The sequence below is a fragment of a genome, unplaced genomic scaffold (assembly GCF_019419815.1).
Source record: "Pyrus x bretschneideri cultivar Hongxiangsu unplaced genomic scaffold, Pyrus_bretschneideri_v1 Contig2, whole genome shotgun sequence".
Lineage (NCBI taxonomy): Eukaryota > Viridiplantae > Streptophyta > Magnoliopsida > Rosales > Rosaceae > Pyrus > Pyrus x bretschneideri.
The window spans coordinates 12,275,473-12,291,791 of NW_025999501.1; the positions used below are offsets into that span (position 1 = coordinate 12,275,473).

At 37.1% G+C, this 16,319-nt stretch overlaps 2 protein-coding genes and 1 pseudogene across 2 annotated transcripts; 2 read left to right on the plus strand and 1 right to left on the minus strand.

Moving 5' to 3' along the window:
• Window positions 1–368: 368 nt before the first annotated feature.
• LOC125476864 lies at window positions 369–3,308 on the minus strand (annotated as a pseudogene).
• Window positions 3,309–6,137: 2,829 nt separating this feature from the next.
• On the plus strand, window positions 6,138–8,738 carry LOC103931179 (glycerol-3-phosphate 2-O-acyltransferase 6-like). Its single transcript, XM_009340599.3, has 2 exons — window positions 6,138–6,844; window positions 7,710–8,738. Exons 1-2 carry the CDS (start codon window positions 6,227–6,229, stop codon window positions 8,607–8,609), a joined length of 1,518 nt encoding a protein of 505 aa, XP_009338874.2. The 5' UTR covers window positions 6,138–6,226; the 3' UTR covers window positions 8,610–8,738.
• A 5,201-nt stretch (window positions 8,739–13,939) lies between these two features.
• LOC103949463 (protein ENDOPLASMIC RETICULUM-ARRESTED PEN3-like) lies at window positions 13,940–15,641 on the plus strand. The gene has a single exon (XM_048583602.1). The coding sequence runs from the start codon at window positions 13,955–13,957 to the stop codon at window positions 15,497–15,499; it is 1,545 nt and encodes a 514-aa protein (XP_048439559.1). The 5' UTR covers window positions 13,940–13,954; the 3' UTR covers window positions 15,500–15,641.
• Window positions 15,642–16,319: the final 678 nt, after the last annotated feature.

Consider the following 16,319-nt stretch of genomic DNA (forward strand, 5'->3'; position numbering starts at 1 on the left):
TTCACATTTGATTATTTGAGCGAAACATGTTAAACTAAACATATGTGTGATTGAGTGTATGTCCCGTGAGAAGGTCACTAGTTTGCATGTGGTGTTTTAAAACAAAACTTGAAATTGCATTAGCATGACTATTACACACACTACACTTCATGGATGATTAAAGGTCGCTGTTAACATTTGAATAAGCAAGATGAGCTTGGATTAGCTTGTTTGGTGCTAGCTAAGGTTCTTAATGATTTGTTTTCTTGAATGAAATTCTATGAGGGTCACATAGGGGGAAGCTAATATTTTTCATATTGCTACTTTTTCATGTTTTCATTGTTTTGCTTGAGGACTAGCAAAAGCTAAGTGTGGGGGATAGAACTTGCCTAATATGCATCTGTATACCCTTTGACATTCAAATGACCATTCTTGGAGAAAACCAAGCCTCTGCCAGAAGCCATCTTCAAGTACCTCAAAATATGGATTACTGCATCCATATGAGCTTCACTAGATGAGTGCATAAACTGACTTACCACACTAACTGCATAAGCAATGTCAGGAAGAGTGTGAGACAAATAAATTAATCTCACCATAAGCCTCTGATACCATTCCTTATGGGTAAGAACTTGATCCAGAAATAAGCCTAGACAATGATTCTGCTCAATCAGAGTATCAGCAAGTTTGCAATCTAACAACATATTTCAACTAACAAATCATGAACATACTTTCGTTGAGATAGAAAAATACCATGCTTAGATCGTGCAACCTCGATTCCAAGAAAATACTTTAATTCACCCAATTCTTTCATCTCAAATTCAATAGCTAGGTACTTTTGAAGGCGTTGTATCTCTTTCTGATCATCACTAGTCATTATCATGTCATCAACATAAATAATCAATACAGTTAGCTTACCATTTTGTCGTTTTAGAAACAAAGTATGATCTGAATGACTCTGGACATACCTAAACTTCATCATTGAACTTGTAAACCTCCCAAACCACGCTCTAGAAGATTATTTCAAACTATACAAAGCCTTTCGCAACCTGCATACAACACCTTTTCCAAGATATGTTTTGATACCAGGTGGGAGATCTATATAAACTTCCTCCTTGAGATCACCATGAAGGAAAGCATTCTTAACATCAAACTGCAGCAGATGCCAATCTTGGTTTGCTGCTAAAGACAAAAAAACACGCACAGTATTAAGTTTGGCAACAGGAGCAAAAGTCTCATGATAGTCCACCTCATAGGTTTGAGTATAACCCTTAGCAACTAATCTGGCTTTATACCAAGTCAATAGAGCCATCTGTTTTGTGTTTAATAGTGAACACCCATCTACACCCAACAGCTTTCTTCCCGTTTGGTATGGAACCAAGTCCCAAGTAGAATTCTTTTCCAAGACTTCCATCTCAACTCTCATGGCATTAACCCACTTAAGGTCAGACAAAGCATCGTGCAATTTTGTTGGAATTGATACACTAGATAGCTGACATATGTAAGATGCATATGGTTTGGACAAACAATGAGTAGACACATAATTGTTAATAGGATATTTGGCTTTGGCATGTATATCAGGCTCATAGTACTTTAGGTTTTCCACGATTTGCCCGTGGAGGCAACTGATAAGTAGAAAAATCGTCAGAATTTACCTCATGTATGTCACCATCTTGTATCAAACTGTTAGAAGAATCATCACTGGACGAACTATCATCAGGCAACTCGTTAGACATACCAGAAATAGGCAACCGGTCATCAGAAGGTAATTCGTCAGACATACTAACAGGCAACTCATTAGGCACATCTGATCTATTATTAGTAGAAATAGTTTCGGGAATGACAGATGACCGATCACTATCTATAGCCGACTAATCAGTATCACGCAACATAATATGTTCTGTCCCCAACTCTGCATGTAACAAATCATCCATACCATATCTTCGAATCTGCATTTCACTCCCATTCTCCTCCTGAAGTAGAGAGTCAGAAGAGTGCTTCACAAAATACAAAACTTCCTCGTAGAAGGTGACATCTATGGTAATATAAGTTTTTTGAGTCGGAGGATGATAACACTTATAGCCTTTCTGATTGTTAGCATACCCAATAAATACACATTGGAGAGTACATGCATCAAGTTTACTCCTCTGATGAGAGTAGACATGCCCATACACAATACACCCAAACACCTTCGGAGGAAGTTTTGATACAGAAACAAGAGAAACATGTTTTTGTAGCACATCAAGCGATGTCTGAAAATCAAGAACCCTACTTGGAATACGGTTTATCAAATACACAGTAGTCAAAATAGTATGACCCCACAAATGATTAGGAACACATTTATCCAACATCAAGGAGCGAGCAACCTCCATTATTTAATGATTCTTCTGTTAGGACACACCATTTTGTTGGGGTGTAAACGGAGTAGTTGTCTGATAAATAATACTCTACTCATGAAAAAAGCATGCCAAAGTGTGATTCACATATTCTCCTCCGTTATCGGACCTGAAAACCTTAACTTTGGTTTGTAACTGAGTAGACACCATTGCATAAAATTCGTGAAGAAGCAAAGGAACATCACTTTTATTCTTCATCAAGAACACCCAAGGTAATCGAGTACAATCATCAATAAAAGTAACAAACTAACGGAATCCATTAGAAGTAACCTTTGCTGGACCCACACATCAAAATGTATTAAATCAAATGTTAAAGTAGCTTTACAATCATTTATGGGAAAGGAAGCACTATGACTCTTAGCCATGACACATGTTTCACACTTGAACTCTGAATCACTACACGTGTGAAACAAAGAAGGAAATAGATGCTTCATATAACTAAATGATGGATGTCCTAATCGTCAATGCCACAACCAAATTTGATGTCTGTCGTCCACTTTAGCACTTAAAACTTGATGATTATTTGAACTGGAAACAACAAGTATCCTTCATAGTCAAGATGTACAAACCCCTATTCTTTACCATAACCAATTATTTTTGAGTTTGAATGTCTTGAAAATAACAATATGTAGGGTAGAAGTGAGCAGAACAATATAAGGTATCAAGTAGTTTTCTTACCGACAAAAGATTGCACTTAACATCAGGAACAAGTAAAGCATCGACCAGTGATAAGGTCAGAGTAAGAGAGATAGTGCCTTCACCTTTCATAGGGGAAGGTGTTCCATTTGCAATAGTAATATACGGATCACGAACATAATCACATAACTCATCAAACACTCTAAGGTCACTAGTCACATGATCAGTGGCCCCAGTATCAATTATCCATTTATTTGTTCCACCAAGATGCATAACATCACTATGATTATATTGAGCCATTGAACTAAATCACGAACAATAAAGGCATAAAAGATACACAGCGGAATGAAAACAATTTACTAGAACACTGTAGTAGTACTGTTCACGATACTGTAGCAGATCAATGTTTACGATACTATAGCAAATTACTGTTCATAAACAATGTAGTAGATCATTGTTCACGGCCTGTATTATATCGCAACACTATTCACTTTCTTCTTTTCAACGAAGGAAATCACGACAAAGGTGGGCACAAAATTAAAACACACAGGTCACCAAGAGTGAACTGCTCTGATGCCATATCAAACTAAACATGGTAAATACCAAAAATATATATGACAATATTTGGGAATTTATTATATATACATTAATCTCCAAAGTGGAGTATATATAGAAGTTACAATTGGTATTACATATGTACTTCATCAATGTGGGACAACAAACTACTATTTACACTTTAACTAATATATAACTCGCAACAATTACAACTTTAAGTTGGCATTGTGACACTTTAATTACACTCCCTTCTTTTGTTGGAAATGGAGTTTATTCTGATTCTCAAAAGTGGGTAAGTCGTGTTCGTCTAATTTATATAGAACTTCAAAGGAAAAACACCATGTACAACAGTCTATGAAAAGTTCCTAAAAATAGGAGGATATATATGAGAAGGAATCACATGTGTAATTATAATTTTATTTAGAATTAACTTGTTATAACATAAGTGAATTAAATTACAGGGTATTGCTAGGTAGACTAAATTTTCAAACAAAATGATGTGTCACAAATAAAAAAATAAGCAGGTTAATCAATACTTAAGTAATATTCTAATCATCAACTTCTATGTAATTATCCGAAATTACAATACATTACAATATAGGATAATATTTCGAAGATTTAAGTCCCTTAATTTTAGGAAGAAGATAGTCTGCTTAACCCTAATTAAATGTGGCAGTGGATTGTCCACAATCATGAAAGAATAATGTTAGGTAGACTAAATTTGGAAACTAAATAATGTGTTACCAATAAAAAGTAAGCACAGTAATCAACACTTAAGTAATAATCTAATCATCGACTTCCATTTCATTTGGTTTAAAACATTTAATTTACAAATTTAGTCTCTCCAATATTACCTATCTTAAAATTAACTATACTTATGCGTGATCTTTTTTCTTTGGTTTTTAGTTGTCTCGCTTGTAGTTGCAAGTGTTACATATAGCATTTCTTCTTTCAAACTACAACATTTCGAGTTCAAACTCCATTTTCTTGGTTTAACTTAGGATACTACTAGTTAGCGTTAATTATTCTCTTCCTGTCTAAGCAAGTTTAGATTCTTATACTTTCATGTAGTCAGGGATATTGATGACCTAAGGTAACCAAAAGCACGACCCATGCTCTCTCAAAACTTTTACTTGATTTGAAAGGATTTGACTTAGATGCTTTGCGTATCCTGTATAAACTATAAAGGATATTATTATTTAGTTATAGGCTTATAGCTTAATATGTATAAAAAAAGATACACACACAGTAAATATACGATTAATTAAAATTTCAAAGATTTGTTTTAATCAAGACTCGTATTAGCTGTAGAAATTTTCACATAATCTTCGTCTACAAACTTTAAAAAAAATGAATGCATGCATGCAACTTTTTTCCTTTAAAAAAAAAATAAAAGTGGTTACGCGTTTTCATGTATCTAAACAATTTAGTTTGGCAGCAGCCGGCAGCCAGCAGCCGTTTAATATTAAATGTTGAAGTGTTTTATTTTTTTTAATTTTTGTGGCCAAAGGCTTCCCAGCTAATCTCAACAACAAAATCCGCAACCGTTTATGGAATCAATTATATGGGTATCGCTTTCAAGTTATCTGTTTCTTGAGAGAGAGAAATGACAGAATTTTTTTTTTTTTGGCAATTTAATGAGTTATTGACAGACTGAGTGAAAGAGATGATAGTTTGGTTAATGTTGATATCTACCACATGGAAACTTACGCAATAAGAGAATTCCTTCAGTCCCGCTTCATGTATCTCTATTGTTGCTATTTGCTGCAAGGTAGTTGCTATTAACTTGTTGCAAATGTCTTGTAAATTTAAGCCAATTAACTCTCTTTTTTTCACTCACTGACAAGGGTTTAGATTATATTTAGTTCTTAATTAATTAGTGTCTTACTTGTTGGTGATCGAATTGAGATAAGAAATTCACTAATTAAAATTGTACTTAAAAATTCGTATAGAAATTAGTTCTAATAGTTGTCTACTTATCACAAATTACAGTCAACCTAAATAAAGAGGCAAGCTTAATTACCACATAAGTGAGTCATAAGCCGAGCTTTAATGAGCAAGGAGGCCGCCGCCTAAAAACTAAAAATGTTGGCTAATTCAATGTAAAATGTTGGTGTTGGTATCGACCACCAACTACTCACACGAACTGCCGTAATTTGGACGTCAAAGAGGCCTCTCTCTCTCTATCTCCATCTATAAGCATATAATATTCTTTTAATTACCTCTTTCACTTGTTATTAGTATAAAGTTGTAGTCATATTTCTCTTTATTTATAAGTAAAGAAATTTGAATTTAACTTTTGTGAATAATAAATTCGATATCAGATTATTATAAGTTTATGTCGGGTCTATTATGTAGCTTAACTTAAATAAAAATCTTTGATCCAAAGAAAAAAAAAACATCAAATTCGGAGAGAGAAACAAAGAGTCAATCGACTCAATCGCATAACATTTTCTTGCTGTCACATAATATTTTCATGGCAATATAGAAAGTTACAACATGGCAATCTTTTTCTCCCTCCTTTTAAAACCCCTATCTCCTGCCATCCTCTCCATAACATAAATCTCAACCCCCCCCAATCCATAACATAAATCCCAAACACCCCCCCCCAACCCCCAATTACTCGCAAACCCACCTAAGCCCCCTCTCTCCCTCTCTGCGCCATGGGAGCATGGAGTCATTTCGAGCCTATTTCGAGATGTAGCACCGAGGGAAGATCAAACCAAACCGTGGCAGCAGACCTTGATGGCACACTCCTTTTGTCACGCAGTGCCTTCCCATATTTCATGCTTGTTGCAATTGAAGCTGGTAGTTTCCTAAGAGGCCTTGTGCTATTACTATCAGTCCCATTTGTGTATTTCACCTACTTGTTTTTATCAGAGTCCATAGCAATCAAAACCTTCATCTTCATTTCCTTTGCTGGCCTCAAAATTAAGGACATTGAGATGGTGTCCCGCTCAGTGCTTCCGAAATTTTACGCTGAAGATGTTCACCCGCAAACCTGGAAGGTGTTCAACTCGTTCGGCAAGCGTTATATAATCACAGCAAACCCTAGAATATTGGTTGAAGCGTTTGTGAAGTTTTTTTTAGGAGCTGATAAAGTTCTTGGCACTGAGTTGGAAGCAACAAAATCTGGGAGGGCAACTGGGTTTGTGAGTAAACCAGGTGTTCTAGTTGGAGAGCACAAAAGAGAGGCAGTTCTCAAGGAGTTTGGTACAAACTTGCCTGATTTAGGCCTGGGTGATAGAGAGACTGACCATGATTTCATGTCCATTTGCAAGGTATGTTATAACATGCAATTTTCACTACTTATTTTTTTCTTCCAAAAGAGCTCTTACTGGCATTATAAAAGAAAATTTGTTAAGCACTCAACTCAACGTTGTTTAAACACAACAGAAAATTTGTTTGAAAATAAATGAAAAGGGCACTGCCTTTATCTAGATTTATTACAAGTTTGGTGAGAAACTTAATAGCAACCTCTTGTAGTTTCTCATTGTCTTTTTGTGATCTTTTTGGGTACCATTTATCCCCATGTTTTTTAACGTTTACTTTGATTCTTTTAACCTTGATTTGTAATTTGTGACTTGTGAACTACAAAATCACATTTATTTCACATTGTGTTACAACTGACACCCCCATACGCTCTTCATTCCCCAATCCACTCTCTTTGTTCAATCCAACTAAGTTCCACATGAAACAGTTATTTAGTTTGCGCAATTCTTGTGACTTGTACTCCCATCATCTTTTCAACACAAGTTGTATATACATATTTAAGTAAAATGAATTGTTATTGACACTCTAAATTACATGTTGTTTTGCATTTTACGATAGTAAATAGAGTTGTTGTCGATACTCTAAACATGTTGTTCTGCATTTTACTACGTTTAATTTTTTATGAAGTCAATGCAAGATGACTTTTTTTTTTTTTAATATTGATAACAATTCCAAGTATTATTTTATTGCAAGTATACAATATTATTGGACCATGTTTGGTCACAACAATCAGATGACCCTTTTTCTTATTTATCCCAACCAAATTCTGTTTAATGACAATTTGACTTAAAATTCTTCTCATGTTAACCACATGAGTCAAAAACTAATTAGATTAAACTCCCATTTTTTACTGTGTTGACGTGTAAATTGCAGGAAGGGTACATGGTTCCAAGGACTAGATGTGAGCCACTACCAAGAAACAAGCTTCTAAGTCCAGTCATATTTCATGAGGGCAGATTAGTCCAAAGACCTACCCCAATAGTTGCCCTTCTGACTTTCCTATGGATGCCCATTGGCATTCTCCTGGCCATCCTCAGAGTCTACACCAACATCCCTTTACCTGAGAGAATTGCAAGATACAACTACAAACTCCTAGGGATTAACCTTGTAGTTAAGGGCACCCCTCCTCCTCCCCCAAAGAAAGGTCAAAGCGGAGTTCTATTCATTTGCAACCACCGTACAGTCCTAGACCCAGTTGTCACAGCAGTTGCCCTAGGAAGAAAAATCAGTTGTGTCACATATAGTATTAGCAAATTTACAGAACTAATTTCTCCGATTAAGGCCGTGGCTTTATCGAGGGAGAGAGAGAAGGACGCGGAGAACATCAAGCGTTTGCTCGAGGAAGGCGACTTGGTGATATGCCCGGAAGGCACTACGTGCAGGGAGCCGTTCCTGTTGAGGTTCAGTGCCCTATTTGCTGAGCTCACTGATAGGATTGTGCCTGTTGCGATCAACACAAAACAAAGTGTGTTTCATGGGACAACGGTTAGGGGGCACAAACTGTTGGACCCGTATTTCGTATTCATGAATCCGATGCCAACGTACGAAATTACGTTCTTGAACCAGCTACCGTCGGAGCTCACTTGCAAAGGTGGGAAATCTGCCTATGAAGTTGCAAATTATATTCAGAGGGTGTTGGCTGGGACTTTGGGTTTTGAGTGCACAAATTTAACTAGGAAGGACAAATATAGCATACTTGCAGGGACAGATGGCAGAGTGTCATCATCCAACAAGGAAAAGGAAAAGGAAAATGAAAAGCAAAAGGCTTATTAATTAAGCATGGGATCAAGTTAATTTTTATTTTTAATCACCTCCATCACGAGAATGATCATTTCTCTATTGTTTTCCAATATGTTAAAAACTTTTTTTTTTCTTCTAATAATAATGAACTGGTTGTGTCAATTCTCATAAGAAGTGTATTACTATATTGATGTAGATTATTATTTTCAAGGGAAGTGTTATTAGCACTCCAAAAATCTCATTCTACATTCCTCACAAGTGTATTTTTCTTTTCTAATATAGAAAGTTTGGAGTGTAGAATGAGATTTTTGGAATGCTAATAATAATTCCCATTTTCAATACACTAATACTCTCATACATGTTGATGGTGGAGAGATTTTTTCAGTGTGCCAGAAATATGGTTCGGTACATTAAGTGTAATAATATACAGTGAGTTTGAGACATTTGAATAAAGAAATTCACCAATTGTATAGTTACACTTTATGTATCGAGTCGTATTCCCTACACTGAAAAAAAACTCTTGATAGACCATGGCCAGGACAGGACCCAGTTAATTAACATGATTAGGTGACTGCCAGACTGGTATGAATGTGATATTTAAGGCACTGTTGTCTCATAAAAAGCACTTCTTCAAAACATAGAGACAAAATAATGAACACCTGGAAAACTAAAAGGTTTATTCCTGACATTTTACGGTACCCAGTTATGTTTGGTGGAAGAGCAATTTAACTAATTAACATCATTCCAGAAATGTAGTGAAGGAGGCCAGGTTCTTCTCTCCATCAAAGTTTGAGAGAAACATTCTGACCATATATATAAGGCAGTTTCAAATTAATTTGGAGCAGACTGCTAAGCTCATAATTTGTGTGTTGAATTTAGCCTGTTGTAAAAATGTGAATGGCCCCATAATTGGATTAAAGATGGAAGAATTGAAGTCAAGTTTGTAGGCTAAGATTGTAGACTTAAATGGTATGAGTATGAATTTTACTGTCCTGGTATGTAAAGTTTCTTCATGCATGTAAATTAGTGTCGAATTAAAACATCGATATATAGAAGTATGTTTAGATCTTCTTAACAACACACAAGATCAAAAGCGAAAGTGATAATATCAATCTCGTTCCACTTTGATTTCTAGCAAAGGTTCTCTTTCTCATTTTTACCTATTTATAACATAACCTGAATTTTTAGGTAAACAGTAGCTGATTGAATATGCCTTGTATATCATGGAGATCATTTTGAGAAGGCTTATTTTAGATGTGCCCCATAATACTGTAAACGAAATCTCCCTTTACTTCTTATATTCTATTCTATAATTTCTCACCCACTCTACCCTCTGTACTCATCATCTATATATCCCAGGTTATCCCATTTTGTCAACTGGATTGAGAGAATGTTAGCTTGGATGAAATGGAAGAGGTTCTTTGTTTTTTTAGCATTGAGTAAAATGATAGGTTAGAAGGGACTTTGGCGTAATTTTGGCGGACTTTTTTGTATTCATTTCTTCATGCCAGGGTGTTTTTTGCAATTTGAGATGTTACAAATGCAAACATGTGTTATAAAGTTCAAAGAGCCCCTACCACGTCAAGGTACTTTGTTACTAATGTGGATTTGGCTTGAGAATAACTTATATGGTATAGATACAATTTAATATTGTGTTTTTTCATGTCAATGATATAACGTCATGTGAACATAAATTTACAAATTATTTTGTACATTAACACGAAACATGATTGTGATGATATGTATACATGTGAAGTCGTTCCCTCAACACGTACCCGCTTAGACAGCACGCGGTTTGACAGGGTGTATGCAGTGGTACTGCTAGCGAGGTAGCTTTTATATGTTTTAGGACCTCCAATGATCTAGCCTGCATGCCATGGCTGCTGGGGCCTTGCCCACATTTCATCACTAATGCAAGTCTTAAATTTCACATGCATTTCCATATCCATATCTGCAAGTGAAGCTTCTGATGAGTTCTTGCTGTTGATATTTTTTGTAAAATTAATTAACTACAGATCTTTCACGTAATTAGAAACTAGTAGTGGGGAGACCTTTGGCTAGCTGCATTATATATGCATAATTCTAACGAAGTGATAAAGCCATTCAAATTCATGGGGACCTCATCATAATTCATATACTTCAATTATTTGACCTAGATAATAATAGAGGAGTAGTAACTCATCGTATTTAGGAAGTGATGAGTCCATATTATACAATATATTTTACCCTATTCTTAGTTATAGTTTATTGGTTATTCTGGTAGAATTTTGATACTTTGTTATATATTTTTAATGTAGGATATGTGACTTCATCTGTAGCAAAAAATGATCAAACGGATGAATTTTGGAATGATTCTAATTGGAGGATGTTCGTGATTCTTTCAAATGATTGTATCAAAGTTTTGGATTTTTCTACCAAGCCGTTTGACCGTGGCGATGAAATAAAGGCCCAACGCGCAGCCTTCCCAGATTGATGTTTCTAGACATTTTGGGTATTTTGAAGGTCAAGATGGCATATTTTAAGGAAGATTCCTTCTGAGGATTTGTAGGGGACGACCAAAGCTTTCAAAAGAGACCTTTTGGGACCAAATCGGAGTTGATTTGGTCTTTCAAATGTCTGAATTTCTGAGAAGTCCGAATTTCAGTTTAAATATGAAATTTTTTTTTTTTCTGTTTTATTATTTTATTATGTTTCCTAGTTTTATTCTAAGACTTTTTAGGGTTTTATTTTGTAGTAGTATAAATAAGACTTTTTAGCCGTTAGGGTTAGGAGGGAAGGAGGGGGGAAGAACGCAAGCATTATTTTGGAGAACTTACACGGTGTTTTCATTCTTTTTTCTAGTTAATGTATTTTCTTTAGTTTTTATTATGATTGTTTGTAACTAGTTCTTTTGTTAGGGTGAAGCCACAAGCCTTAGCATGAATATGTGATTTTATTAATTTGCTTATGAATGGATGCATGCTTGCTTTGAATTATTAATCACCGAGATTAAACTATCTAATTGTCTTAGTGATTCACGACCGTTAGGGTTTTTAGACAAGTAATTTGATGCAATTTATGTGGAAACATCAACCTGAAATTGAGGAGGGCTTCTTGTGATTAGTAATTGTAAGTTCACTTAAGGCGAATATCACGCTCCTAAGGGTTGCATGGTTTTTCAAAGGGTTTTCACAAACCGTAATGAGTCTTGCATGTTTATATTTAATCTAAACATCACAGACGGGTTACATGTTAGATATACATTTTCGCTTGAACATCACGAGGAAAATATGCATTAGGAAAACCTAACATTCAAAGCATGTATGTAAAAATTCATAAGTAATTGGTAAAATTGCATAGTATTGTTAAGGGAACGGCGGAACCTAGGCTTTACAAATTGACTTTCTTTAAATTGTTCTCTACTTAATTTCTTTAATTGTTTTATTTTAATTAAATTCTAAAATCAACATTTTCCAAACTTTATTTTCAATAATTAATTAAGGGTTAGTTTTAAACACAAATTATTCATTCAATCTCTATGGAAAACAACCTTGCTTGAGCCGCTATACTACGATAACCTTTTACTCTTGCAAGTATTTTTAAGTGTTTTTATCCCTATTTTTGCAAGTGGTAAAAATCCCTACCAGGGAGGAAGAAGTATTTACTGCTAAACTAATTGAGCCACATTCCAAAAAATACTACAGTTCAGTTGAAGTTGTTGTAGCACGGGCACTACTGCAGAAGAGGCAGCACCTGGCAGAGGTTCCCTAAACAGTGAAATTTCTGTGAGTTTCGGAACTTACAGATTTACATGGTGACTTAATTGTTTAATTACCATTCATTTACCCCCAGTTGGAGCAGTTCTCAATTTCCATTCACAAGAGAGTATATATACAGGTCAGGCCGTTCGTCAGGTCAATTAAGCTGGAAGGAAGTCCTTATCGAACCCTAATTTGGTCTCGTGGTTATTTTTTGATTGCTTAGGAAACAAGTTATATATATAATTAAAACTTAATCATTACTTATCATGGCCGATGTCGTAAGGATTGTGATTTCGATTGTTGCACTTAGGCTAAATCAATTTTATTTATATTTGAATTTGGGACATGTTTACTAACAAAAATGAGAGAAAGAATGAATTGGAGAACTTAGAAATAAGGCAAGTAAGGAAGGAATCAGATCAACTAGTGCTCTAGTTGATAGATTCTTGATTTTGAAGTATTTGATTGGGGATTTCAAAAGGCAAGTTCACATTCTTTTCAATTTTTTGTAAAGTCAGGAAAATTAAAGAGTTCAAAAGAATATGAGCATTTGATTATGAACTAATTAGTACCATATGATTACATGATAATCATCTGAGCCATCGGTTGAGGAGTGTGTTTAAGCTCGTATTGATAAGCATCGAGTGAATGGGATAGCAGGATTGGAGTTGGTGGAGTTTTTGGAAAGAGTGGCTTTGCGTATACCTAAATGCATGTCTCTAACCACTCCAGTTTACTCTTACACATTTCTTTAGACACCTAAAATAAAGAAATACCTAAAATAATTTACTAAACTTTCAAGAATACTTTTCTTTGGATGCCCATTTTCCTTGTATTGATTATGAAGCATTTCTGTTCAATTTCGCAATTTTCCCCGATGACTTAAATCTTTGTTCTCCATGTGTCTGCATGGTTGTTTTATTTCACAAAGCAATATTTGGAGCTTCGAGAGATCTGTATCTCCTCATCTCATCGTGACCGTTTTATTGGGAGGTGCTTGGAAACTAGCAATGGAAGACTCGCGAGAGTGGAGTTACAAGTTTATCGAATTCCCGGTGTACAACAGTTGTGGTGAAGTGTTTTGAAGATTGAAGGCCCCCGAGTCCGTTGGTGGATATGATTTTCTTTTCTTTTTGTGGATTTGGATCTCGTTTGCTACCTTTTTACGAAAGATATGAAACAATTTATTTGCTTCAACTTAAGATATCAAAAATTCAATGATCGTGAAGTTTATCTGGCTGTTTGTTTCAAAGTTTTATTGGTGTTCAAGGGAAATAATTATTTTCCTGAAAAAATTACTAAAGTCCTTTTTTTTTTATAAATAAATCTGACAAAGTGTTCGTGAATAAAACTTTTTGAGTGTATAAAGAATCGCTCTTTTTAAAATAGTAATGATGTGTGGCTCAGAAGGTGGGCTCTAATATGGGCTTGTACCAAAAACATTCAGATCCACAATGTAGCCCAATCATAATTCGTGGTCTGAGCCCAAGAGTTTTAGAATCCAAGCACAGACAAAAAAAGGTTTGTTTTCTCCATTTCAGAATGACCAAAAAGGGCTTTTGTTGGATTTTTTTAGGCGATCATACCCACCAAAAGTTGAGTAATTCCACACAATAACAAGGGTATTAGTGTCAAAGGATGCGTAAAATTTTCCGTCGTTTTCCCTATCGCCCGCCCCTCAGATTTCCAGAAAGTCGCCGTGAAGTTGAAGACCGTGAAACATCTTCAACCTCACTCGGCCTCGTAATGGAGAAAGGAAATTCCCACACTGCCCCAAGGCCTCATCCCGACGACCGCATCAAGCTCAACGTCGGCGGCAAGTACTTCGAAACGACTTTAGAAACGATCCAGGCCGGCGGACCCGACTCTCTCTTAGCCGCCCTATCAAACCGCTCCACCGACGACCCGAACCCGGTTTTCATTGACCGGGATCCGGAGATCTTCTCCGTCATCCTCTCTCTTCTCCGATCGAAAGGCCTCCCCTCCGCGGCTCGCCTATTCTCCAAGCAGGAGCTCGCCGATGAAGCCCTCTACTACGGCATCGAGTCGCAGCTTAAGTCGGCGATGTCGCCGCCTCCTCTTTCTGGAATCGACGCATCAATTGTCACCACCGTCCAACCCGCCTACGATGGCTGTCCTTCGGCGATTACCGCAGGGGACGACGGCTCCGTCTGGATAGCCCATGGCGGCCAGATATCCAGCTACGATTGGAAACTCAGCTACGCCGGAACTCTACGTACGCATTTGGAGGACATAACCTCGATTTGCCGTGTGTATCCTGATATCGCCGCTATAGGATCCGAATCCAGTGCAGGACTTCACTTCTACGATTTCTCAGGCGTGCGAAACCTCGGGTCGATCCACTGGACCGACCCGGAAGATCCCAGAATCTTCAAGGCGCGAGTCACCGCCATTGCCGACTCGCCAAGCTCTGTCTTCGCGTCATTCGATTGCTCCCACAGAGAGAATTGCATCCTCGTGATCGACAAATCGACTCTCAAAATCGTATCAGAGCTGAGCCGGCAACCGGGGAGCTCCGCAAAGAACCTGGCCGTGGGAAAGCTGAGGTGGCTTCCGGAGACAGGACTGATCGTCGGGAGCTCCGTCACGTGCGGCGCCTTTGGTTACTCGGGTTACATCCGATTGTGGGACCCGAGGTCGAATGGGGTGGTTTGGGAGGCGAACGAACCGGGTTCAGGCCGGAGCAGTCGGTTCGGGGATTCGTTCGCCGACGTGGATGCCGACGTTGAGGAGTCGACCCTGTTCAAGTTGTGTTCAAAGTCCGGCGACTTGGCAGTGGCAGACTTGCGTAAATTAGGGGATGATCCGTGGGTATATTTACAAGACAAGAACCCAAGCTTGAGGTACACCGGCGGAGATGGGACGGGTGGAAATAACAATAGTGTGGTGAGGTGTTACAGAAAGCAAGTGTTTGTGGGGAGGGAAGGTGGGTTGGAGGTTTGGTCGAAGGTGGCAGAAGCAGAACGCAGGGTGGAAATAGAAAATGGGGTTTGTGAGGGGTGGTATAGGAGGAATTTTGTTGATAAGGTTGAGGATTCTGAGAGAGGGATTATAAAGAAAATCGAAGGTGGCGGCGATAGGCTGTTTGTTATAAGGGAAGATGTTGAGGGCATTGAGGTGTGGGAAAGCTCTCAATCTTCGGGTGCAATTTCGGTTTTGTGACTCCAAAGGAAAGGCTTTGTAATCTGTGTGATAACACTTCATTGCTTCTATGTTTTTCGTTTCTCGGCATGTTGGTATCTTTGCAACTTGTCACAAATTTCATTTTTTTTGCTTCGTTTTAAGAATATTTCGGATATCTCAATCACCTGGTCTTCACCGATAAGCCAAATGGCCAATTCTAACAATGCAAACTCAAACCTTTTCCTAATAAGATTCCATGACAAGGGAAGTTAGTATGAAGGAATGTCAACTATGAGCAGTTTGCTTCTCTATGTAGCTATAGCTCTTTGTAAGCTTGGAGGCTTTCAGTTAGCTTAATCTCGGATGGCTTCAGTTTCCATTGTAAGCACTTTCAGATTTTTCCACCGTGCCACTCTAAATCATGAATTTGCTCTGTTTCCGCTTGCTTATTAGTTATCATCATTGCATTCATTTCATTGCTTGGAGTTTAATTCTGCAGATGCGAGGAGCACTTGTTGCAGACATGTACATCCCTAACCTATTTGCAATGATGGTAAGTAAGCACATTTTCGGACAATGTTATCTGCTTCTTAGTTGAACCCATATTTTAGGTGATTTGTTTCTGAATTCTCCGTGGAATATTTTCTAAAGGTTGATTGTTACTTTTATCATCGCATTCCTTAGTAGTTTTGGCTGCCTGTGTTGGAACTCAAATGCCTCTTATAATTTTATGAGTAGCGGTTGAAAATTATTATGAGAAGTATCTGAATGTTTCCGAAGTCATCCAGATAATATTATGGTAATCATTGATGTTGCTTTCCAGTCTCATTGGGTAAGTTTATGTCCCAGAGTACAATCC